This window comes from Argentina silus (genome assembly GCF_951799395.1).
Source record: "Argentina silus genome assembly, chromosome: 11".
NCBI lineage: Eukaryota > Metazoa > Chordata > Actinopteri > Argentiniformes > Argentinidae > Argentina > Argentina silus.
Genome location: NC_139665.1, coordinates 3,955,062 through 3,982,054, shown reverse-complemented (window position 1 = coordinate 3,982,054; position 26,993 = coordinate 3,955,062). Strand labels below are relative to the sequence as shown.

The 26,993-nt window shown below is 44.9% G+C and overlaps 5 protein-coding genes across 5 annotated transcripts in view; 3 read left to right on the top strand and 2 right to left on the bottom strand.

The window, feature by feature from the left end:
• Positions 1 to 26,993, top strand: part of acadl (acyl-CoA dehydrogenase long chain) — a 402,840-nt gene that overhangs the window by 119,959 nt on the left and 255,888 nt on the right. The gene's annotated exons all lie outside the window — the stretch shown is intronic.
• Positions 6,443 to 8,134, top strand: LOC310811701 (frizzled-5-like; the record flags this gene model as incomplete). The annotated part of the gene is made up of 1 exon (XM_083679952.1): positions 6,443 to 8,134. Exon 1 carries the CDS (start codon positions 6,515 to 6,517, stop codon positions 8,132 to 8,134), a length of 1,620 nt encoding a protein of 539 aa, XP_083536078.1. The 5' UTR covers positions 6,443 to 6,514.
• LOC310811702 (cyclin-Y-like protein 1) lies at positions 9,688 to 13,109 on the bottom strand. Its single transcript, XM_083679953.1, has 10 exons — positions 12,106 to 13,109; positions 11,842 to 11,916; positions 11,667 to 11,701; positions 11,438 to 11,538; positions 11,302 to 11,337; positions 11,084 to 11,135; positions 10,839 to 10,958; positions 10,533 to 10,699; positions 10,220 to 10,382; positions 9,688 to 10,030 (listed from the first exon to the last, which is right to left on the bottom strand). Exons 1-10 carry the CDS (start codon positions 12,266 to 12,268, stop codon positions 9,914 to 9,916), a joined length of 1,029 nt encoding a protein of 342 aa, XP_083536079.1. The 5' UTR covers positions 12,269 to 13,109; the 3' UTR covers positions 9,688 to 9,913.
• mettl21a (methyltransferase 21A, HSPA lysine) lies at positions 13,348 to 15,426 on the top strand. Its single transcript, XM_083679960.1, has 3 exons — positions 13,348 to 13,518; positions 13,769 to 13,880; positions 14,033 to 15,426. Exons 1-3 carry the CDS (start codon positions 13,372 to 13,374, stop codon positions 14,428 to 14,430), a joined length of 657 nt encoding a protein of 218 aa, XP_083536086.1. The 5' UTR covers positions 13,348 to 13,371; the 3' UTR covers positions 14,431 to 15,426.
• Positions 15,558 to 21,407, bottom strand: LOC310811703 (cyclic AMP-responsive element-binding protein 1-like). The gene is made up of 8 exons (XM_083679954.1): positions 20,772 to 21,407; positions 18,189 to 18,286; positions 17,888 to 18,034; positions 17,547 to 17,647; positions 17,313 to 17,452; positions 17,023 to 17,196; positions 16,737 to 16,890; positions 15,558 to 16,432 (listed from the first exon to the last, which is right to left on the bottom strand). Exons 2-8 carry the CDS (start codon positions 18,276 to 18,278, stop codon positions 16,288 to 16,290), a joined length of 951 nt encoding a protein of 316 aa, XP_083536080.1. The 5' UTR covers positions 18,279 to 18,286; positions 20,772 to 21,407; the 3' UTR covers positions 15,558 to 16,287.

Here is a 26,993-nt window from a genome sequence, read left to right as displayed (position 1 = left end):
CTTCACATGTTACCACATCCTACTTCACATGTTACCACATCCTACTTCACATGTTATAACATCCTACTTCACATGTTACCACATCCTACTTCACATGTTATAACATCCTACTTCACATGTTATAACATCCTACTTCACATGTTACCTCATCCTACTTCACATGTTACCACATCCTACTTCACATGTTACCTCATCCTACTTCACATGTTACCTCATCCTACTTCACATGTTATAACATCCTACTTCACATGTTATAACATCCTACTTCACATGTTATAACATCCTACTTCACATGTTACCACATCCTACTTCACACGTTACCACATCCTACTTCACATGTTATAACATCCTACTTCACATGTTATAACATCCTACTTCACATGTTATAACATCCTACTTCACACGTTACCACATCCTACTTCACATGTTACCACATCCTACTTCACATGTTACCACATCCTACTTCACATGTTATAACATCCTACTTCACATGTTATAACATCCTACTTCACATGTTACCACCACCTACTTCACATGTTACCACATCCTACTTCACATGTTATAACATCCTACTTCACATGTTATAACATCCTACTTCACATGTTACCACATCCTACTTCACATGTTATAACATCCTACTTCACATGTTACCACATCCTACTTCACATGTCACCACATCCTACTTCACATGTCTGTACAATGTTTTGGTTTAGCGTTGTCTCTCAGTTATTGTCCATCGGCTTTTTATGATTTACTAATCTTATAATGCTACTGTTAATACACTGCACATATCTGTACACACTGTCCATATCTGTTAATACACTGTACATATCTGTTTATACTGTTCATACTGCATTCCATATTTATTCTGCTTATCTGCTCTGCTTATAATGTTACTGTTAATACATATACTGCACTACTTATACTGCTCATATACTGCTTATTCTGCACTGCCTGTATGTATTGTTCACATTGCACTTTTCTGCTTTTTTTGCACTTCTGGTTAGATGCTAACTGCATTTCGTTGTCTCTGTAATTGTACTCTGCACAATGACAATAAAGTTGAATCTAATCTAATCTAATAAGACGGTGAATTAACAACCTTTTACTTAGATATTGCTGCACCATACCATTTTCATGACAGATGTACAATGATACGACCAAAAAACATTATTAATGCTATGTCAGCTTTTAAAAAATGCCCATGGGGTGTTATAGAAACAAAAACAAAACAGCAGCAGCAGCAGCACATTATAGGATATTAGGCAACACATACTGTATATCTCGGTTCATATCATACATCACATCGTTATAACCATTAAGGCTGTTGGTGTCTTAGGCTGTTCCTGTGCTGGTACTCCCAACTTGGTTTGATAGAATGACCAGCAGCAAGGCTCCTGCAGCTGTTGCTATGGAGACCTTACAATTGCTGTGCTCACCAAAACCAACCTGGGCAAGGTAGAGGGTCTTTTGTGCAGGAGAACACAGAACATAAAAACAAAGGACAGACAAAAGACTTGCCAGCTTTACAAACATTTACATTTGACATGTCTGGCATTTAGCAGACGCCTGTACCCAAAGCCACTTACAACAAATACATTTGTCTAAGTGAATGAATCATCTATCCATCAGTAATCATAAGAAAAAGTAATTTATGCTAGGACCAGGGGCTATTGGCAGTCACAATGCTAGAAGAAAGGAAGATTTTTTTTTTTTTTAAATCTATTTTCAGGAGAGAAACTTGCACAGGGGGGTAGTGGGGATGAAGAGGTCTTTAAGAGGGACAGTTAAGATGTAGCCTGAAGAGATGGGTCTTCAATCTACGGTGGAAGATAGGTAGTGAAAATGTGTTGTGTTGGCCGGGAATCGAACTGCTCAACTGCCTGGAAGGCAGCTATGAAGGCAGCTATGAGGCAGCTATGAAGGCAGCTATGAGGCAGCTATGAGGCAGCTATGAGGCAGCTATGAAGGCAGCTATGAAGGCAGCTATGAGGCAGCTATGAAGGCAGCTATGAGGCAGCTATGGAGGCAGCTATGAAGGCAGCTATGAGGCAGCTATGAAGGCAGCTATGAGGCAGCTATGAAGGCAGCTATGAGGCAGCTATGAAGGCAGCTATGAGGCAGCTATGGAGGCAGCTATGAGGCAGCTATGAAGGCAGCTATGAGGCAGCTATGAAGGCAGCTATGAGGCAGCTATGAAGGCAGCTATGAATGCAGCTATGAAGGCAGCTATGAAGGCAGCTATGAAGGCAGCTATGAGGCAGCTATGAGGCACCTATGAAGGCAGCTATGAGGCAGCTATGAAGGCAGCTAGCTACCATTTCATGAAGGTGGGGAAAATGAAAGACAAGGAGAGAGCAGAGGATTTTGAGGGAGAATGGAAATGGGATTCAGGGAAGAAGAAGAAGAAGAAGAAGAAGAAAAAGAAGAAGAAGAAGAAGAAGAAGAAGAAAGAGAGAGGGGGGGGTAGAGATAGAATGAGAGAGAGAGAGAGAAAGAGAGAGAGAGAGACCCAGGAGACCTGAGAACAGGGAGGCAAAGACATAGAATAAGGGTGGCACTTTTCTCAGAGCAAACCCTTTTTCACTTCTCTTGTTCCAAAAAATAAACCCTCTTCCAAGGATCCTCAAGTGGGCCAAAAACCACCATCTCAATCCTTCATTTGACTGACAAAAAAAAGAAGAATGAAGAAACCCTGTTTCTAGATTAGCATGCCAATGTCATTCACATATGTGGGTCAGGAACAATATGGTCTGTTCAGGTTTACAGCTGGAGTCCATGTGGCCGTTATCCTCCAACAATACCCTGGGGAGAGGGGCTGAACTGGACCCATTAGCCCCCTCATTAACAACAGCTTTCTTAAACAAACCAAGACAACGACCAGGACGGGGGAGTTTGGTGTTGGGGGGGGGGGGGGGGGGGGGGCAGAGTGTGGGGGGTAGAGTCCAGGACTATTATATGCTACAATGTGGAGTGTTTGTCTCCTCAAGAAAAAACAGGGTGGAATAATGTTTTTCATTCTGTGTCAAAAAACTAGAGCAATCTAAAGCATTACTCTCAATAACTCAGCTCCTTTCCCACTACTTCCCCATGGCCCACCAATTGATGATGGTGTGTGTGTGTGTGTGTGTGTGTGTGCATATCTGTGTGTGTGGTTGTGTGTATGTGCGTGTGTGTGTGTGTCTGTGTCCAATTGGCTGAGACCTCTGCGCTGTATGGCCCCATTCAGGAGGGACCTGCCTCTCTTAATTACCACACTTGAGGAACTTGATGACACAGGAATTTGTAAAATGTCAAATTAGTACAACAACAACAAGGAAACAAAGAGGCCCTCTCCCTCTCCACCCATGTCCTCCCCCTGTCAGGCCCTCTCCCTCCCCACCCATGTCCTCCCCCTGTCAGGCCCTCTCCCTCCCCACCCATGTCCTCCCCCTGTCAGGCCATCTCCTGACTGAGAGAGAAGGGCTGTTCCCTGGCCAAAACAGAAACCTTGGGAAACTGACTGCTCTTCCATCGCTGCCTCAGTATGCCAATCAATATGATTATTCATAACATTAGAAACATTTGTTCAAGTCTTTCATGGAAATTCGATACTTTTTAACGCACAAACTCGTCAAACCCAATACATGTCATACAGCATTTTGCATGTATACGTTCAAAGAAGTATAATTATGTTTTCATGGCAATTGATTGCCATTTCGCTAATGGACATTTATTCAGCCTATTGGACCATTGAAACGGCTCTGTGCTACTAGGAAACGGTCCTTGATGTTCAATGCAAGGACCTTGTTTGTTATGTGTATACATGTATATGTGGACATTTTAACAGAGGGATACCATGCATTAAGACCTCATCAATGTTGAATTAAAAGCAAAGGGTCCTTATTCATAGAGTATACACAATGAAAGAGTAAAAGGGGTTTGAGGTGGAGAGAGGAGGTACAAAAAGAGGCCCTTGAATGAACAATCGTTCGGCTGAGGTTTGATTGGAGGGCCCGGGGAAGTGGACGGTGGCCACTGTGTGGAGCGAGGGGGAGCAAGCGGGGAAGTTATTGAACGTAGTGGACGCTTGAATTAAACAGGTGTCCGCTGGTGGCGCTCCCTTCATGTAGAGTGTACATCGCTCTGAAGGGGACACATCAAAGCCTGCGCTCTCATCTCTCCTCTCAGAAGAAGTTTCCCTTCTTCCCTTCTCTCAGATGCACTCAGAAAATGTCCTCTTTCCTTGCACCAAAAAAGCACTGTACTTCAGTTCGCACACAGTTGCAACTTTTCAGGAAACAGTTCAGGAAACTTAATTGGCCACTTCCATTTCATTCATTCATTGACCCTGCCATTGTAGCAGTGAGGGTCGAATACACTGTTGCTCTCCCACAGGGGACTGGAGTGCTGAGGGCTCCAGCAGGGTCCAGGGTATAGTTCTGTCGTTTTTTTGTCTCCTCTGAAGTGGTAGAAATTCTGTCTGAGCAGTGGGTTGATAAGCAGAAGGTTCTCTGTGGAAGGCCCCTTGCTTGGTTTGGAGCACTGCATCTTTCCCACACTTGAGGCTCTCCTGTTCAGTTCAGTGGGGAACGACATTACTTCCTATATCGCACTCTCAGGCCCAAATGATGTGCACAGTACGAATTAGGTGCTGTCTAAAATGCTAATCACACGAAGTAAATGTCGGCCACGCTATTGTAAAACCATATTCCAATAAGATGTTCTCCATCTTACACCTTCATGGCTGCTGGGTGCTGATAAGCACTTGATATGATTTTCTAGATGTGGAAAAGTATACCTACCTGTTTGAATCTGTGAGCAGTGATGAAATTAACTGTTGTTAGTTCAGTTGCTGAGTGAGTAATGCTTTGTCATGGGAAAAGGAGGACATACCCTAAGACACAGGTATATACAGTATTCCACTCTGCCTTCCTCTGACACAGTGGGTGGTTATTGGCTCCACAAACCTGGACTACACTCTACACATCATACGGTGGCTCACTGCCTGCTTGTTAAATATGCAAACCAAAATACACTTGAAGAATCAATATTATTTTGATGTTAAATAATAAATGTAACCTGTCAAAATGTTTTGGAAATGGATATAGGTATGGTGTTTTGGAATGAAACTCTTCACATTTCAATCGGGAACACACACTCACAACACAACACTGTTCTGTCACACATTATTCACTGTATATATAGCGTTTGGTGTAATTTTAGTACAGTGAATTCCATCACTGATGAACACTGATTTTACCTTAGTTTCATTTTTTCCACAATGCCCCTGTGTGAATACAGTATGTTCTCTGAATTAGCTGACTCATTTGCTCCTTAGCTGTACTGAAGAGAAACAGAAAACGGACCTTGTATGCTAACATGGTTAATTGTCAGCGCCAATTAGTACATTGACGGTGTACACAATGGCTCAACTGTAGCGAGCGGCAAAGTCCTCTTTGTGATTCTCCAGTGGCCCGCGGACCAATCAGAACTCATTTAAGGTCAAGATGCCATTAGAAGATGAAAACAAAAGACAATTTAACAATACAGGCAGCAGGAGAGAGAGAGACTCAAACTAAATGACAAAACAGCCTGGACCACTATAGTTTATTCACACACACACGCGCGCGCATGCACGCGTCCTACTTCACCATCTCATTTGGTATGACAGTTGTTAGTTAGCGCAGAACTCCGTTCCTTAAGGACTGTTAGGCTGCTCCCAGTCGTTGTGCATGTGTCGGCAGGCTAATTGTCAGGTCATTTACATTATTTGTGCAATGGCAAACTTGTGCTAGGGGGAGGGTACGCCAGGACAAGCCTGCCTCCCACACAATTCGTTTTACTGGTAGTGGCCAAAGCATGGGAAAGGTTGTCCACGGGGTTAATGGGAAAAGCTACTTTTTGTTTTTCTACACAGCAAGAGAATTTTCCTTAATTACAGTTGAAGAAAAGATTCGGCATCAACCCAGTGCTGTTATGTGATAGAAAGGAGCTGCCTGGAGTTTGTTTGCTTGCATCGGGAGCGCGTTTTCGGATGGAATATTTTGGGATAAAGTGTCCAAAACCCATGCTGATCAATGGCATTTTTCTTGGATTATGTTAAATGTTCCTCTTATTCTGCGCACTCTCTCGAACTGGGATTGAACATTGATTTCGACGCAAAAATAATCCCAGATTGATGTGTGATCGACAAGGTGAGTTCTCACTTTTCCTGTAACCGTTTTTCTGTTGTTGCTTTTAGTTACAACCCTATGTAGTTGCGCAGGTCCAAAGTAATCCTGATATAGACTACCATGATAATATATTAATACAAAAGAGCTGAGACCGTATGCATACTGTTGAAAACATTGGGTTTTGCTGTTAAATAACCTTCAGCATTTTATTAAAAAATTTCAGCCGTGGACAATATCCAATGGCGACCACGCAAGACCGCCGTGTTCACATCGGTGTGGTGTGGCTGCTTCTGCTGCTGAGCGCACAGCTGGTGCACACTGCCTCTAAGAACATCGTGTGTGAACCCATCACTGTGCCCATGTGCAAGGACATTGGCTACAACCTCACCTACATGCCCAACCAGTTTAACCATGACACGCAAGATGAGGTGGGGCTGGAGGTTCACCAATTCTGGCCTCTGGTGCGGATCCACTGCTCCCCAGACTTGCTCTTCTTCCTCTGCAGCATGTACACCCCCATCTGCATCCCGGAATACCGCAAGCCCCTGCCACCTTGTCGCTCGGTGTGTGAGCGGGCCAAGCGCGGCTGCTCTCCGCTGATGAGCCAGTACGGCTTTGAGTGGCCTGAGAGAATGAGCTGTGAGAAGCTGCCGGAGCTGGGCGATGCCGAGCAGCTGTGCATGGACCGTAACAGCAGCGAGATCACCACCCTGTCCCCTGCCTTCCCCAAACCCACTCCCAAGGCCCCCCACAACCCAACCCGCCGCAGGCCCCCCCAGCCCAAACCCCACAGCCACCAGGAGTGTGACCGGGACTGCCGCTGCCGCCACCCCCTGGTGCCCATAAAGAGCGAGGTCCACCCGCTCTACGGCCGCGTTTACACGGGCCCCGTCCCTAACTGTGCCAAGCCCTGCCACCAGCCCTACTTCTCCCAGGATGAGCACGCCTTCACCAGCTTCTGGGTGGGCCTGTGGTCCGTCCTGTGCTTCGTCTCCACCCTCACCACCGTGGCCACCTTCCTCATCGACAGGGAGCGCTTCAAGTACCCTGAGCTTCCCATCATCTATCTGTCCGCCTGCTACCTCTTTGTGTCCCTGGGCTACATGGTGAGGCTGGTGGTGGGCCACGAGAGGGTGGCCTGCTCTGAGGACCGCCAACACGTCCTGTATGACGCCTCGGGCCCCGCCCTGTGCACGCTGGTCTTCCTGCTGGTCTACTTCTTCGGCATGGCCAGCTCCATCTGGTGGGTGGTGCTCTCCCTCACCTGGTTCCTGGCGGCAGCCATGAAGTGGGGCAACGAGGCCATCGCCGGCTACTCCCAATATTTCCACCTGGCTGCCTGGCTGGTGCCCAGTGTGAAGACCATAGCTGTGCTGGCGCTGGGCTCTGTCGATGGGGACTCGGTGGCTGGGATCTGCTATGTGGGGAACCAGAGTGTGGATAGCCTGTGGGGGTTTCTTCTTGCGCCCCTGGTGATGTACCTCTTCATTGGCTCCCTCTTTCTGCTGGCAGGCTTTGTGTCCCTGTTTCGCATCCGCAGCGTCATCAAGCAGGGCGGTGACAAAACGGACAAGCTGGAGAAGCTGATGATCCGACTCGGCCTGTTTACGGTGCTCTACGCGGTCCCCGCCGCCGTGGTGGTGGCCTGCTTGGTGTATGAGCAGCACCTCAGGCCCCAGTGGGACAGGGCTCTGGGCTGCTCCTGCCAGGCTGAGCGCCAACGCCTGGGGCCAGACCATGCCATCTTCATGCTCAAGTACTTTATGTCCCTGGTGGTGGGCATCACCTCAGGGTTGTGGGTCTGGTCAGGGAAGACCCTGGAGTCCTGGCGGAGGTTCCTCAGTAGTTGCTGCTCCTGCTGGAGCCACAAGTCCTCCAGTGCCTCGATGTGCAGTGAGGCCAGCACATCCCTCACAAACCGCACTGTGGTGCCCCCCTCCCAGTCTGACCACAAGTCCCTCTCCCCCCCATACGTGTGACCTACATTGGCCAGGCTAGATGGCTTAGCTTAACTTATTGAAAGATTGTAAATTGTGTAAAAAGTCGTTTTTAACTCACCCTGTATTTATCTTCATAGAAGAACATGCTTAAAACAGAATGTATGGGAGAATGTAGTAAAAAAAAAAAAAAATGTATTTTTGTATAAGTCATAGTTTAATTTGTGGTACAAATGTTTGAGATCACTGGGTTTGTTTAATGACAGCAACCTAACAATACTCCTAGACTAATGGGAGATTTCTTCCAACGCTTGATTATCAGACAGATTTTTTAGGATTTTGAAATGTTGAATCCAATAATGGTGTTGGCTAGTTATGAACTTTCTTGTGTGCTTTTTAGCCAAAACCGTAGAAACTGAGAAACAGTAGGTGATGGTTAGGATGCAAATGCCCAAATGATCTTTATCCTCTACAGAATTGACATCATGCAGCAGTGCCACACTCTAACCATAGTTTATCTGTACGAAGAAGATGGTTTAATGCTATTTATTTGCTTAATTTAAATTTGGTCATCCGAAAGTATATGCTCCCAAATATGGATTGTTTGGACTGTGGCAGTCATTGGATCTGTTTTCTTGTGTGTTGGGCAATGCTATGTTATTACACTCATATCAAGTGGATTTGGCTTACTCCTGGGCAGAGTTAAGATCACGTTTATTGAAAATCCATGTACCCCTTGTATCTTAAGAAATGAAATGTTCACTTTACATGTAACTGAGGACACCACTTCTGTTTTAGTGTCTTCTGCCCTCATGTGGCTCATAGTAGTAACTACAACAATACTTCGATAGAGCCCCTGTGCCATTCGACAAGATTGTGAGACATGATCTCCCTTTTTCTAAAAAGCTACACTGGTCCAATTATTTTAATATTTGCAAATATTTATTTTTCTCCATTTACAGTGTCCCATTTGTCAAGGGTTCATTTGTGTAAGCTGTTAATGATACTGGTAAAATACAAAGCATACACAGTTATTGAGATATGTTATGTGTGTTCTCCCTCAAAGTTTGCCTTGACCAACTTATTCTGAAATGTTAACCTATGTTGTCTCTCTGACCCAGGTAGCTAATAAAACTGCAAACAAATATACTATGTGATTGAATCTCTTTGTATGGGCATGGTGTGCCCCCTCCCTCCCATTGGGCTCTCTCATAGATTCTTTGAGTCAGCTTGGCATTGAGATTTTTAATTACCCTTAGTGCTTACACTTAATCAGCTCCCTCAGACCTGCAAAAGTGGACTTGCCACAATGCTTACACTACAGCTATCTTGTCTGCAAGACCCAAAACACTCAACAGGACATGTAGTCGCAGTCTTGATGCAGTTATTGCATGAAATGGATGTGGGACAAAATAGCAACACTTAAGACTACTTTAATCAACTTTAAAGTTAATTTGTCCAAATAGTGATGAATTCTTCCTCATCCCACCCTGACACTTCTGTCTGTGGAGTACTGAACCTTTACCCGAGCCTTATCATGGCTTTAAGATTTCAAAAAAGACTTAAAAGCAAACAATCAAAGGACACAATTTACTGCATCATCATGGTTTATTCAAAATACAGCAACTGAAAATGATTTCAATTAAAAACTGATACATTTAACAGCTTAAGGCCTACACAGTAAGCAAAGAAAACCGTCAGTCTACTCTCTCTGCCTGTGTGTGAAACCACACTACAGGGTAGTTCCAGAGGCTTTGCCGTGGGGAGATGAGGCAGAGAGAACAGGGCATCTTCAGTGCATTCCCCCCCCCCAGTCCAGCTCTATGACAGCACGGCATGGGAGTTTCTCATGCCAATGAGGTTGTCTGCACTGAGCCACCTCCGCATCGACGTCTTACTCATGTCCTTGTACCTGTCCTCACACAGTCTGGAGATCGCCTGGAACGCAGTACAGAAGCCACTTACAACCCGAGGACACTCACCTGGCGTTAAACACCTTACAAAAACAGTCATTGAAATTTGTAAAAGGTGGCTGTGCAACAAAAACCATCTCATTAGTCTCATTAAATGAGTCAATCGTAGGAAAGCCATATAGCAGATATTTCTGCTCTTAAGACTCTTCCCTACCTCCAGTTTCTGGGCACGCTTGTTGCTGAGAGGCTCTAGGGGGAAGCTCAGGTTGTTTTCGTCGGCCAGCGAGCGCAGGTCAAAGTAGTACTTGGCGTAGACGCTGGACGGCACGTTGATGTTGAACTGCAGCAACTCGAGGAAGTGCCTCTCCATCTCGTTCCTGAGACAGAGAGAGAGAGAGAGAGAGAGAGAGAGACAGCCAATTAGCCGTTATGGCCCACAGGGTACCATTTGATTTCCAAGAATGTAGATCACTGTTGATTATGGGGAGGACGTTGGCTCCTGACGCCATGACAACAGGGACACTCACATGTCCTCCACAGTCATCTCCTTCAGGATCTGACAGTAGTCCACGTTCCACACCGCCTGGTCGTCCCACACCTTGGAGGCCAGCAGGATGGCCCCCAGCACAATGCGCTTCCAGTTACAGGGACAGATGTCCATCTCAGCGTAGGTCAGTAACCTCTCCAGGTACACCTGAGAGGACACATAACACACACACACACACACACACAGTTAGACACTGCTGGACACACACACACACACACAGTTAGACACTGCTGGACACACACACACACACACGTCCTTAGGAACAACAGTGAGAGGTGGAGCGTACCAGGGTGACGATGGCACACTCTGCTGTGAGCTGGGCCGAGCTGAAGAGTGTCCGGACAAAGCGGTAGATGAGCTTGTGTTCCGGGTCCACGCTGGAGTAATCATCTGGAACCTTCTCCCGCTGGGGAGCAGAGCATGAAGGGAGACAGGTCAAACTGACCGCACACAGGATGCACACCAAGTAGTCACCGAGAAGGTGGTGGAAGAGCGGTCTACTTCCACCCACACAGAACATTCTCAACTCACTGATAAGGGGTGCATCTTCTCATCAAAAATGTCCAGGGAACAGTTTGAATCTCTGATAAGAAAATAAGAGTTAGTCCATCCATGTTCCCTCAAGCCAACACAGAGACAGAAACAACCACGTTGTCACAAGGAAGCTTGAGACCACACGTGTCCTTTCGGCTCACCATACCATTGCATTGTCTTTCTCATGAAATGAAAATGATACAGACACAACATACCTGTTTTTTATGTGATAGTATATTGCCAAAGTGACACTGGAACAAAAAGAGACAGACAGACAGTGAGCCTTTCCAGTGATGGCCTCTTGATCTCCTCTGTCATGCTATGTGGATGAGAAGAGGGAAGTAAACTTACCATTTAACTGTACTCTTTAAATTAGGCTGGCTGACTGTGCTGTCATCAATGAATATTGTGGAGCAGGAGCTGTACTTCTTGGTCAGGAGCCCGGGGGACATCTGCAAGAGGTAAAGAGGCACAATAGTAGCACAAACAAGGACAAAGGCAGCATCCTGACAAACTCAAACAGAGCAACATCCCCATGTGTAATAATATACCACAGCTTGAATGGGTAGTTCTCACTTACATGATTCAAGTAATTACTTTTCCTTTTCTCACGCACTAAAGGAAAAACACAAAGTAATGGTCAAAACACAATAACAATATAACAGTAATATAACAGTCTCTCTCTTCATTTCACAATAACAATGTAATATAACAGTCTCTCTCTTAATTTCACTTTCATTTCACCAGAAACTCACCATCTGTCTGTGACTTGTTGAGGAAAATGGTGCTGGCTCTGGGATGGTCAGATGGGTTGGACTCCTGAGCCAATTCTAAAAGAAGAAAAGTTCAGACTACCGTGCACACCGATGATGACACAGAATTCAACCTTTGCAACAATACCTTATTTTCCTTGAATGTAAATGGTCTGGCGGTAAAATGTGACCGGTAGTTTGAGGGGTCAATCAAGACCGCATACTCATACACACAAGTAGTAAGTGCAGAGTGAGCTGCACACCTACCGTCAGGGACCTCTCTGTCGCTGATGTGCTGCAGATATGTCCCAGTGTCCTCGCTAACGTCGTCGCCGGTGGTGGTTATGGGGAAGTCTTCGAGCTCGACCGCTCTCCTCGGGATTTTTGGACTCCCTCCGGGGGACATGCAGCACGACACCGTCGCCCCCATCGTTGAGCAATTAAAGCCCTAACCGACCACTGGTTCCCATAAAACTGAGAGTAAAACGGTTCACTCGCCTAACATCTGACAGGAACACTGTGACGTCTGGTCTCAAAATGTAGCATCTGATTTAAAACACCTGGATAGCCACATACTGTATTTGGGGGTTATGTCTAGAAACCATTCACACCGAATAGCTGACTGCCTACCTTTTTCAGGGCGTGTGCGCAGAGGCATGGCGAGTAGCGCATTGATACGTCAACCAGATTTTACCAGACGGGCTTGACCAGTTGCTAGCTAGCTGATATTAACGACCAGGTAGTAGTTATCCCCCAACGAGAGGAATCTCACCGGAGTGGCTCACTCGATACGCTACTAGGACTAGCCAGCGATGCCTGGGAGCCGATAAAGCTGTTTTGCGGCAAGTTGCTGCTAGCTAGCTAGCCAACAAAATCAACATACATTCTGTCCCAAGAGGCAGGCTCAAACAAAACCACCTTCTTGCGAGGCGGCCTGCGACTGAAAACTGTGGACAAATATTGAACCGAACAACCCCCAGTAGCTCGCTAATCCAGTCTTTCCATCAACTAGCGGGCGTAGCTAGGGGAGAGCTAGCCGACGTTGGCTGGCTGTGTCAGACCGCTTCACCACCTCTGATTCTGTCCACCTGAGGATGTCGATCCGATTTATCATGCATTGCAGGGGTAACATGCGGAACTCCAAGTTGGCGTATGAAATGACTAGTATCTCATATAGTTAGCTGCGTGGTTCTAAGGCTAATCTATACGATAATATTATACATTTATCGGTTTCGATTTCAGAACCGAGTCAATGCTAACTGCCAGCAGCCGCCACCAATAGCTGATGACAGCCGCTTTCTCCTCTGTCCGCCTCCTTCAACCGGGAACGCCCACCCGAGTGTCCGGCCATTTCCATTGGCCGTTTATGAAAATCAATCACTTATCCCTTCATCGTGATTGGGTCAAATTGACATTTGACAAGGAGTCTTTTCGCTCCTATGGATGTCTATCGCGAGATTGACCCTAAGCCAGCATCGACCACATTTCTCTGAGTTTTAAGATAGATAGTATCTGGTCTATGCTTGTTTGATCATGGCGTTGGTACCGTACGTGGAGAGTTCTTTGCCTCTGCTTTCCAAACTACACAATTCGTCAGCGGAGTTCCACTTTGCCAATCACCGCATCAGTCTAGCTCAGGACTGGAACAAGCTAGGGGTAGCGGCCGTCGTATGGGATGCAGTGAGTGAAAATACATTTGTCGTTAGTGTTCGTGCTGGGCTTGTTTGAGTTCAAGATTGAACCCGAGTAGAATTCAGACGAGGCTATGCGAGAACAGGCAGGGGCAGTGTCTCAAGTGGGACAAATGAAGTGACATTTTAGCAACTGATCAAAACTGATGCTCTCAAACACGCTCGTTGTCTCCATTGATTCACTCAAGCTCTGCCTAAAACTATGCTATAAGCCTCTGTGTGTTCCCTTTACCTGTCAGGCAGTGGTGCTGTGTATGTACCTGGAGTTGGGACAGGTGGATCTGAAGGCCAAGGTTGCCATTGAGCTGGGAGCAGGTACCGGATTGGTGGGCATTGTGGCAGCTCTGTTAGGTGAGAGCCAATAAATCATAATCATAACCAATTATCATCACAGATTAGCTACTGCTGGTCATCTTATACTGCATTTACATGTACCAACTAGAATAATAATGCATTTATTTTGTATAGTGCTTTTCTCAGTACTGCCTTTACTTCCCCTCCAGGTGCCAAGGTGACTATCACAGACCGTAAGCCTGCCTTGGAGTTCCTGGCTGCCAACGTGAAGGAAAACATAACCCCAGATCAGCGAGAAGCAGTAGAGGTCTCTGAACTGACATGGGGTGAGGATTTGGAGCGCTACCCATCGGGGGGCTTTGATGTTGTCCTGGGAGCAGACATTGTGTACCTGGAGGACACTTTTCTGGCATTAATTCAGACTATGGAGCACTTGTGCTCAGAGAGCACTGTCGTGCTGCTGGCCTGTAGGATCCGCTATGAGCGAGACACCAACTTCCTGAGTCTGCTAAAGCAGCGTTTCACGGTACGAGAGGTCTACTATGAGAGCCAAAGGGACATTTACATCTACAAGGCTGTGAAACGGCCAGAGAGGAGGGATCTGTGAGAGCTAGTGACAGGAGTTGGGAGGCTCTGGAGCCTGACAGTGGTGGAGGGATCTGTAGGAGCTAGTGACAGGAGTTGGGAGGCTCTGGAGCCTGGCAGTGGGTGGAGGGATCTGTAGGAGCTAGTGACAGGAGTTGGGAGGCTCTGGAGCCTGGCAGTGGGTGGAGGGATCTGTAGGAGCTAGTGACAGGAGTTGGGAGGCTCTGGAGCCTGACAGTGGGTGGATGGATGGATCAGTGTGGGCCATCAATCATTCTCTCTCCTCACTTCCCCACTACAGTGTCTCACTACTTTGCTGGCATACGGTATGGAGTAAATGGATCCCCCATTCCCCAATGATTAGTTGAGAGCTTGAATGTATTGTGTGGATGCAGATATCATGAGTCTTTAATTAATGTATTCTTTTTCATTTGTCATTTTTTTTTTTTAATAAAATCAATTTAAAAAAAAAAGAAAGAAAAGGAAATCAAGACCACTTAAAAATCATACCAGAAACACATTTATTAACAGCTGCCAAAAATGTAATAGTTGAAGAAATAACTCCAATAATAGTTTTTTGCTTTTCATACAAGTGAAGCTGACATTAAGAAATACAATGTATACAAAATATGAATGAAAATGGCAACAAAAGTGTTAAAAAGTAGGATACATGGACAGGTGGCTACATCATAACAAAATAATAATACAAGATGGCATTCCATTGTCCAATCAAACAGAAGACTTGAGTAATCCCACATTTGTTAACTTGTGTTCTCAGTCTGTCAAAGATGGATCATGCAATGAAGGGCCACACTAACGCGGGTCAAGTTACCCCTCGTTAATGCATGATTACAATGCTTCCCCTGTCCTGTCAGTCAGTGCTGTTTGAGGCACAAATGTATCCAATGAATCTGATGATATAATGAAGTAGAATTCTATGTGTGTTCAGGCCAGGGGGGAAAAGCAGGAGGCCTAACAAAACAGCCATTCAGACCCAAAGCAAACTGTACAATAGAATTGTCCGAGGTTTTATAGAGTTCTGGTCTCTGATGCATCAGGACTGACGTGGTGGTTCATTTAATGGTTTTGAGCTGCTAGGTCATTATACATACTTAATCAATGTATTTGTTAGTTGTTACAGAGATGCTGTTTAAAGCAACAATCACAGATCCTCTGCTACCCAAAATAGTTCCGTTTGTAACAAGTTTTTTTTTTTTTTTTTTTTTGACTTAGCAAGGCTAGAAACGAAACAAAAAATCTGAATGACGTTTTCGAAAGCAGAAATCCTACATGATAAACCACCTCTAGCTCATAAGATAATACGTTTCATGACATGACACTCCATTTGTTAGTAAGTAACAGAAGCATAAAAGCAATCAGCGCAGTACAAATACAAATACAATTGAACTTCCACTCAAAGATACCAATCTCTCCATAATCATTTCCAACTTGTGGGCAATCCAAACTGAAATTTCCAAAAGATAGTAATGGTGGGCAGGGGAGTCCTCGGAAGCTGGTGATGTTGCTGAGTGTGTATGCCTGGCATCAGGTGTCTACTTGAGTACATGTGTCCCAACCTATGGTCCCAACATTCTCCACGGTCTCTGGAAGAACAGTGCACTTCCTCCTCATCCTTTAGGGATACCTGTATTTTCCAAGTTTCCTTTGCCTTTCAGAAGTCATGATAAAGTAGAGAAATTGGGTTTAGGCTTCTGGTGTTCTTTTTCCTATCCCTGTAGGTCTCTTACAGACTGTTGCAATTTAAAAAGAAAACAAAGATAGAAAAGGAGGAGTGGTGCCCGGATGCATGGCTCAGGGCTGAGTCTCTGTACATGGGGACTGACACCCCCGTCAGGGCCCAGGGGCCGAGCAAGGGCCACTACTCTGATTTGTGGCAGTATAAGTCTTTAAGTGCTTTTAGTTCCTCAATAAGGGTCTTGTTTTGGTTTTCTAAAACGGCCACGCGGTTCTCCAGACACTTTACATACTCCTTCTTCTTCCTGCGACACTCCCGAGCGGCCTCCCTGTTGGTACACACAAACAAAGTCAGCCGGTGCTGTGAACTTACCCAACTAAGCACATGATATGAAATGCTCAAATAACATCATCTTGACTTACAGACATGTAAATTACACATCGATAATATTCTAAATGCCCCACTACAAACACAACAAAGCAGCAGTTCTGGTATAGGCCAGTTTACCAAACCCTTCCAGAGTATCAGATTGATGACACCATATCACACGGATCATATTTCCAGCTAACAATGTGACCTGGATCTGCAGAGTATGAAGAGTGCAATTCAGGGCATGACGCCTCCACGCATACCTGTTCTTCATGAGTCGAACCTCCCTCTTGCGAGTGACTTCCTCTGTGCCTCCTTGTGAAGCCAGGACAGGGGAGGAGGCCATGACCACCCCTGGAGCGATGGTGCTGGTGGCAGACGTGCGGATCTGATAAGCCTGGACATCTCCAGAGGCAGCTGGTAATAGAGGAACAGTTGCAGGGCATGTTTACCTCCAACGCTTGGGGGCATACTATGAGTGTAAGAACTAGTCAGCAAAGGCATTACGTTTCGGGAGAGAAATACACACACTTGTCTATATTCTCCCACCTTGAACTACCACCTGGTTGCTGGGAACCAGGATCTGCTGACCGTCGCTGGTCTGGGCGTACTGCAGGATGGTGGTGCCTGACTGGGCACCCGCTGCGTTAGTCATGGTCAGGGTCTGCAGCCCGTCTGTGCCGTTGTTAGCCAGCTGAATAGCTCCACCCTGGGTAATGGCAACTGCAGGGAGGAAGCATGAACAATAGACCATTTAGGGACATGACAGGATCAGACATGGATGCTATGATGATGATGATGATGATGATGATGATGACTACAGGGTAGGGGTTACTTACTGTACTGGCCGCTGCTGGTCTGGTATATGGGAGTGGGCATGGTAACTGTGGTGATCGCAGGGGCGGAATCGTCCTCTGATTTTTCCTCCTCAATCCGCGGGACTGCCGGTGCATCTGACGACAGGTCATTTAGGATTTTCCTGCAGGTGCACAAACGCAATCTCAGTCCTTGTTTTAGTCACTTCAGGCAGAAAAGCCGGCCTGGGGTTCGGCGACCCGGCAGCGGGGTCGTACCTGTACGAGGGCCGTCTGGACAGGATCTCCCTCCTCTTTTGACAGTCTGTCACACTGTCCACTGACTCCTGAGAGTCTTCACTTTCTGCAATGGTGGAAATCTGTTACAGTGAACAAAAAGTAAAAAGTTCTGTAACACACAACGTTAGTAGCGAAGAACATTGTATTAACATGTTACATTAAGATTTTGGTCATTGCATATAGTTATTGGGGTGTGGTCGGAAGTTCAGTATGATGTAACCACAACGGGATAAGTAACATTGATCTAACATCAGTAGTGAAGGATAACTACTAGTATATAACTAGCAGTGGGAGGGAGGGGGGGGGGGGGTGATGCTCACCTGTACGGTCTGCACCTGAGGGGACTGGATAACTGAGGGCTGAGCAGCCTGGATGACACCGTGCACCTGCACCGTCTGTCCGTTGGGCAGCTGCACCAGGGTGACCGTGGAGCCACCAGACGTGACATGTCCTGCAGCCATGGACACCTTCGGCCCAGAGACACGGTTAAGAGACCACATACGGAGGCCCATTTGTACAAGGGTTCCCCCCCCCAGATGTTAGGGGAAACACTGGTACACATACACACACACTGAGTTCACGGCCTCACCTCTCACGCCGGTTGTTTCTGTGTGACTGTACCTGTGCCAGGGTGGCGATCTGCTGAGCTTCTGTGTCCGAGACAGCTGTGTCACCGCTTTGCTGTGTATCTGCACCTGCTTCCATGGTCATTTAGTTAGCTGGGAAAAATAAAGAAAAACATCAAATATATATATATATATATATATATTACCATATGCATGAAAAAGTAGCCTTGGATAAGAAACCAATCCAATAGCCTCAGAATAGGACATGCATAGTATAGCTGTTTATCCAGGTCAGGGTACGGCATTGACCTGAGTAAAAGTATGCTATATGTGAGGTTTCAGAGCGTGTTTGGGGGTCAAAATCTTATCATCCCGGTTTGATATTTGTTTAGCTGATTGAGTGGATGTTTATTTATCTAGTCTGAAGCATAGCCTTTTGTTAAGACATTTTCATGAACATCTGTATTGAGCATGTATCGATGTGGTAATACTATCCCCGGCCCCTGATTATAATACGATATTCCCCTAGTGGTGTCGTATACACCAACATGCCCCATTGATAAAATATAAAGCCTGCCTGACTGACACTCTCCTTAAAATAAGTCTGTATGAGACATATTTTGAAGGCCGTGGCTACAGATAAGGATATTAGCGTATTGGAATCCCCATAGGCTAAAAGTATGTTTTTAATGACGCAATGCACAACATACCTCAATGACTGGAGGAGCGCAATGTAAGGGCGGCATTCAAAATAACTTGGAAAACCTCATTAGATCGCTGATGACGAGACGCTCAACGCAAAGGACGACCGCGGTCCGAAGTTGTCTACAGCGAACTTCCGCTACAGCCTACAACTTTGCTGCCAAACCACAGAAAAGGAGACAATAGGTGAAACACCTCGTAATCGATGGAGACCTGGGGCGGTTACCATCGCTAGCAGGAGCTGCGGCTGCTTCTCAGTCAAGCACGCTCGTCATTTCACTGGCAGTGGCGAACTTGGTTGACTTGAATCTGAACTCCGCACATTTACCGTTAGCCCACGTCCCTACTCGCGTGTTTAGCAATCGTGGCTTCTGGCGCCGCCTGTCTCCAGAAGTGCCAATGTTTATGATGTACAGCTCAGTGCTTGCAGCTGGACTTTCAGCGACGCTCTTCTTTGAGACTCCATTTGCTGCTACACCACATTCGAGTATGAGACTAGCCTAGTTGAGTTGCTGTATTTCCAAAAGAGTAAAAACACAGGCTACACAAAACACAACCATAAATGAAATCGAATGTCATTTTTTTATTTTATTATTGTTTCCACATTGGAGGAGACAAAAGCGAACATATTTAGCAGTACTGCCGAGTAGAAGTATTCACAGTAGTATCTCAGGGTGGACGGTCGACGGCCGGGTATGAAGTATCGCGGGATCTGGTAATGACCGTGCTGTGAGCCTATGGTAATTACTATACGCTCCCGTATCAGCAGCCACTTCCTATCTGGCCAGCATTGTATTTGAATTTTTTCACTGACATTATTATGGGCATTTACGAGCTAACTACCTCACAAACACTTCGCTATCGGGCACACAACTATTTGCGTACGTTTGATTTGTTGGCGTGCCGGTGTAGCTATGTGTTGGTCAATGTTTATCTAATAGCTAAATTCCCAGAGTGCAAGGTAATCCTTATTCTATTGATATTATTATGATTTTTTTTGGCGTATAAAACATGTGCCGCACTCGAGACATACTGATATGGCTATATCTTGTCTAGTTGTTGGCGTCTTTTTCATACCTAGTTCAGTAAATAAAATGATCCTAGCTAGCAAGCTATCAAATACTGCTAACCGACCAGAAAACTAAATTATGCACTGTGCCGCGTTGTGGCTCAGTTCGGAAGAAACACTTATTTCAGGCAAGGTGTGCACATCACATTGTTAGCTAGCTGCTTTAAGATAGATATGGTCAGAGTGGTGATCCATCCACTTTTTTTGTATCCATGCATAGGTGTGTGCCAGGCAGCTACCCTTTGCTAGCCAACGATATGTGTGCCAAGAAACGGAGACTATTTTTCAAGTTTATCAGTTCACTTTTATTTGGTCACACAAAGATCAAACCTCTGGTTTAGCTGGTCTAGTGTAAGTCTGACTAACCATATTATTAGCTGTCTGCGAATTCAATAACTACACTAGCTAGGCAGCTAGGCTCAGACTGAGTTGCTGGTAGCAGCTAGCTGCAGTAGTGAGCTTCATTGCATGAGGGAAAATGACTGCAGTCAGTTCAATTGGCAGGGCAAACATTGCTGGTTAGCTTTGCTGGCTAGAGCTAGCAATCCTGGGTTGTAGAACGTGATAATGATTGCTAGCTTTAAAACTAGCTCTGTATTTTTGAACAACTTGGAGGGTGTAGCTAACATACTAGTGGCATGCTTTTAAGCCCAATTGAAAGCTTTGACTTGAGGACTCAAGCCCCATTCCATTTCCAGATCTCATTCTCATAGCTGTCTGGCTAGCTATGCATACTGACTCATTGTCTGTGTGTCTGTGGCTCTGCAACACCGCCGCCATGATCTCTTTGTTAGCTTTGGACTGTTATTAGTAAAACACCTTTCTGGGCAGACTTCTATCTCTTGCTCCCACATCGGATGCTCTTACCCGACACAGACTCGCTTCGTCACTCCCGGGTCCTCGGAGCTCCACTTTTATTCAGACCGACACGTAAGAGACCGCGTCAGGCTACACCTCCGTCGCGTCACCGAGAACAACAACACGGAGAACGAGGGAGACGAGACGACGAAAATCTGCGTTATCGACAGGGCTCGATTCTCTGCGGAAGATGCCGAAAGGCCGCGGAGAATGGCGACAAAATACGAACACTAGCGGATGTGTACGAAATGTAAATCAGTACGCACCCAGCCCGGGACTGCGTTGCGATTGTACAGAAAATGTAACCTTTTTCCTTTCCTTGTCACTTTTCATTGACGTCCCTCAGACTTTTGCTAGCGAGATCAAGGAAAAGTTACAAGGAAAGGAAGGATTCTCTAGACTAGACAATCCGAACGCAGCCCCGTTCTCCAGCATGCACTTGTGCCAAACCACATAGCACATCTCACAGATGGACGCATCATATAGCAGAAAGATCAAGTAGCCAACTGGAATATGCTTTAATCGAATCTAATCAAATATACCTATACAGTCCTTGAGTGTCATGGAATTTATCTACAATTGGTATTTATTTTTGACTAGGCCTACAGTGTCTTGTCTTCTTTTACCTCTATACTCCAGTTTGGATTTGAAATCACATACTTACTATGGGGTAGAGATTCTCAGCTTTAGTTTAATGTATTTTTTTTCTCTTTCAGATTGGTTTGACTATTTAACCAAACCAAACAAGCCATGTTTTATTTGCCAAACAATCATCAATAAATCGATCATTATTTGGAATGTGTGTTGATAACTAGTGGCTTACACCTTGTACTGTTTACGCTATAGTTCTGCTGGTGAAGTCTTCTGCAGATGGTAGTCTGTGACACATTCACGCCTACCTCCTGGAGAGTGCTCCTGATCTGTGGGACAGTCGTTTTGGGGTTTTTCTTAATTATGGTGAGCATTCTTTGGTCATGCACTGTAGAAGTCCTCCTTGGCCTACCAGCCCGTTAGCGATTGCTGAGGTCACCAGTGTTTTTCTTCCTTTGGATGATGTTCCAAACTGTTGTTGTTGTCAAGCCCAAGGTTTTGGATACGTTTATGATAGTTTCTTTCTAAATTCCCAGCCCAATAATGGCTTCATTGACTTCCAGCGACAACTCTTTGGTTTGTCGACAAATGACGTGACGGCACACACCTGACTAACCAGAAACACCCGTCAAGCCAATTCTCCAGTAGTACTGGTTTACTACTGGTATTATTATAATTTCTAGCATTCTAGGCCTACCTCGGTGACATTTGATTCCAAGTAAAGTCATGTCCAGTGATCTTCCAGAGGATTGGGTACTACAGTATTTTATCCAGATGAGGGCAGCAGAACACTGTGTTGGATCTTGCTGTACTGCCATGCCCAGGTCATAAACGGATGCAGCTGCTCTGATTAAACCTCCTTCCGAGGTGTTTTAACTGATTTGGTCAACTGAGTTTTCCTATCGAATAATGGCAGCTACTGAAGTTATCATGTTGTGTGGAAGGAAGAAAGGATTGGAATATACTGGTGAAAGTCAACAGAGCCCTTATCTTGTGATGTGGGGCTGTTGCTGAGGTTACTCAGGCAGTTGCATTTATAACCCTCAAGATGCCCATTTAATTTGTTATCTGTGTAATATAGCCCCCTAACTTACAGAAGACATAAAATACGTTTCTTTTATTTATTTATTTATTTATTTATAGAGGATAGGCTGTAGAGAATAATGTTTTAGAGTAAATTGACCCTGGGCTTTGGCAGCTGGTGCAAATCCTAAGGGGAAATGGTGCTTCAGACCGATTTATGACAATGATCTTCATGAGAAGGGTCTCTTGCTTTAAGAATCTTTAAAACAGTATACATCTCATAGTCTACACACAAACACCACAAACAGTGATTGACCTTGAGGTAGCAGTTGAAGACCGAATGTTTCAGACATTGATCCACTGAGTGACTCCTTCATGAAGGTGTACTCTAGCATTCACTCTTAACACATCCTTCAGAGAAAACAGTCTGCTCCATCTCTTTTTCTGGTTGGAATTAGACTCAGCTCATAAGGTGTTTTATTTAAAATGGCAGTTTTTGTTCTAACAAAAACATTAGATTAAAATCCAAATTGTTTGGATACACACACACACATGCATGCACGCACACACACAATGGCAATTTAAGTAATAATGAAGGGCAGAGAATGAATGACTATAGCCAATCATCTTTCTGTTGAGTTAAACAGCCATAGCTTGCTGCACCTGGGAAATATAAGAGGTTGGAGAAACATCAGAATAAGAGCTGAAGGTCTGCCAATCTATTTTTACTGCCAAGCGGGAGGTGGTGAGATGGAAACGGGTTCCTACATAATGCATGGCCCCGTAGAGCAGCAGTGGCTCTCACTGTGTGTCCAGGTGTCTGCTGTCAGTCAACCGCATGCAATGCAAAGCCAAGTTTTACCAGACTGACCGCATATCCATGTGTTAACTTTGATTTAGCTAATTCCGCTTTTCTTCTTTGCTGCATTCAGATGAGTCGCCGAGAGAGAGCTGTTAATGTTTCTCAGACAAACTTCAGTGTCTTTCTGTGGGGTCAGATTAGATCTTGGCTCAGGAACAGAAGAGGACTAAGCAGTAGAATGAGGAGGGTGGTGCTGGGTGTCAGAGGCTGGTGGAGACTAATAAAACCCTGATGAGGATCACACTCAGAATTCACCAGGATGATTAGGCTTTAATTACCGTGGGCCACGCTGACATATTCTCAATAATTGGAAATATCTGAAGCGGTTCTTGTCCGAGGTCCAAAACAATGGGTCAATGATGAAGTACAAACCTGTGAGGAGGTTGACCTCCTAAAGCCGGTGGCAATAGCTGAGCGAAATCCACTCTTTTATAAAAGCAAATATACAGAGTACCTTCCTTTACTCAGCAAATATACAGAGTACCTTCCTTTACTCAGCAAATATACAGAGTACCTTCCTTTACTCAGCAAATATACAGAGTACCTTCCTTTACTCAGCAAATATACAGAGTACCTTCCTTTACTCAGCAAATATACAGAGTACCTTCCATTACTCAGCAAATATACAGAGTACCTTCCATTACTCAGCAAATATACAGAGTACCTTCCTCCTTGTTTTTATCTAGGTGTGTTTTTATTATCGTCCTTTGTGTTTACTCCTTTTCTCTTGTGAAGCCCTTGCAATGACAACGGCAATGCACAAGAAGCTACAAAAGGAAGAATGATTTGCTCGGAGGTAGAGTGGGGGTGGGCATAAAACCAAGGCTTGCAACCCAGGTTCAAGTTGGTTTTGGGACAATTTTGACAAAAGTGCTTTTAGTTTGCTAATGCCTTACCCTGACAATTTAACCTATGTAGCTAATAATCTGTGCTATTACTGGCTGTTTTTCTTGAGTCGATATCAGAAACCCTTTTTACAGACATGAAGCTATGCAGACAAAGCTATGTTTTTTGACTGGAAGGCAACGGGACAGACACAAAGATGTGTTGTTAATGAATAACATTGGGCTTTGGCAAGCCACCTGCACTTTAACAATGCCTAGGTTTTTAAGTAGGTACTGGTAAGAGATTGCAAGTATGCCATGTGGCTGTAGCTTTTGGGGGGAAAAAACCCCCCACTTTATATCAGAGTTGTGCCTGCATGCACAGCTGCTTAGACCGTAGCCTAATACAGATGTCAGACAACGTAACGATTTGAGAATTTGAATGTTCTTATACTGTATTGAACGTGAGCAGGTGGTCTCAGGGCCAGGGCGAAGCAGAACGAGAGAAAGTCATTGGGTGGGAGAAGTATTTTCCTTGACACCTCAACGCTCTCTGTACTCAGCATCAATGACAGAGCGTAATGAAGCTGTAGCAAGGGAGGAAACAAATTGAGGGAGTCTCAACTCCACTTCCCAGTTGGTAGGCTTATAAACACTGCCAGATGTGACAATAATGTCCTTAAACTGCTGCCAGCAGCACAAGACACCTGGCAGCGCTCTGTGATTTTTCTGTTGCACAGCCAATAGGTTTTGTGACGGCTGTTCTAGTGAATTACTGGGATGTCTGTTTGTAGGATTGTACTGCCTTGTACAGATATTTTTTGTTTGTCTCTACCAAGGTCACACTGTGAATTAATTCCATTCTCCTCAATGGACACGGTAGGCTCCAATGACGTTCCACGGTTTATCCTCAACCGTTCCCCTCTTTCCCCTGTTTATTAATTATGTATCTGTATCTGTTTCTGTATCTATTTACTTTATCTATTGCCCAGTTGACTCAACTCTTTTTTATCACTGATCTTGCACTTTATGTATATTGTATGTCTATGTATCTCTGAATCCATTTTGAAAGTGTAGTTTTTTGTTTTTCAGTAATGTTGTGTTTTGTAATTTGTATGGGCAAGGTTTATTTTTTCAATACTAATTGCCCAAATGTGGGACAATTAAGCTTTTCTGAATATCAATGAGTAAAAACTGTGATTAGACAGTGTTTTGAATCAATGCCAACACTTCCAATGATGTCTGTGGGTGCTGAAGTGTTTAATAGGAGGGTCTAGACAGAGGATGAGTCACAGACAAGCCAATCCACCCACAGGATAGGAACGATTGGGAGAAAGTAAACAGTTGGCTACTGGACACATGTTTTCCCTTCACATGTTATACTGCCTCTTAGGACCACTGACATTGCTGTCTTACACCAGGTTCCATATAAACTGCTAGGACCCATCTTACTTCTGGGTAAACTACCAGTAGGACATCATGATATTTTACACATCTAAAGCATCATTCTGGCTAGGCTGGGTTCCAATATTATATTCTGGCAGGTGTAGTATGTGGGCTGTAGTAAATAAGCCATGCCAGTTGTCGGTAAGTGTGGACATCGTGGTCTTGGAGAATGTTTTGTGGCAGCCTTACAGTCAGTCTTAGTAGACTCAAGCATTCGAGCACAAAGGAATGTAGATAATGCATACAGGTACTTCCTCAGCTTAGAATTCCATAGCTCCATAAAGAATACAAATTTCTACATGCCGGTATGCATTAGCCTGACTATTTCACTGGCTGTCAAACCCTATTAGGGAGCTACAACAGGACCATGGAGGGCTCACGGTGCCGGGAATCAATCACTACTGTGAGCGCTTGTTTGTCATTGAGGATCCGATTGTCCTGTATGGAACAACACAATCGTTGAACTTCGACAAACCATGGTAGTACGTCTTAAAAGTACTCATTGAAACAAGGGGTTCTTGACATTGCCATTGGGTAACTAGGAATCAAAATGATAGTGGGGTCTTTTGGTGTTAAAAGAGATGTGCATGTGATAGGCCGAGACACTATATGATGTGCAGTGGGTGAAAAATGAGCCTCTCATTTCTAATTTCATAACCTGTCTACCAGATTGATATACTATGCTGGCGCAACAAGCAGTAGATTATGGAGTGTGTGATTGTCTGTAATTACATATAGAGGCACATTAAGCTCGACAGATACATAGACGTACCGTACGTAGAAGCTGCTTGATGAGGGTGCCCATTTCAATTAGGGGCATTCAATGAGAAACCTTATGGGAGTTGCTCACTGCCAGACATAAGCAGAATTAATACACTGTATAAGGCCATTTACCAGGACGTAATTGCTCCCTAATTGTTCATTAATTATTCGATTATCCTTTTATCAGTTACGGTCACGGTCAAAAGGCTGCAGAAATGGCAGATAAGTCATCACCTTGGTTGGTTACAGTTGTGATTCACACACCATGCTCCTCGGAGAGAGACAAAGGGAGACCTTGGCACAATCACACGTTTATGATATTCCTATTTGTAATCAAGAGAGCATTCTTACCAGCAAGTGGAGCAAGTGGTAAATAAATAACCAATGCTGTCCAACTGCCTGTGAATGTCTGTATTCAACACACTGTGCAGTGGTCATGGTGGATGCACTGTATGAGGTAAGATGGAGATCTATTGTTATATGCAAATCTATTGTCAGTTGTTAGAATGGTGGTCTGTGATGAATGGTGGATAAATAAATAGGAGCTGGATGAACATCCAGAGGGCTGTCGCTGCAGTTGGTCCTAGATGGAAAGCTATATTCAATGTGGTTTGTGTGGGCCAGCCAAGAAAACAGGTCACCCAGTCCAAACTGATTCTACCATTTATTACACATACTGTATTACATTCTTAAATAAAAAATGATTCACTAAACAGTTCTTGC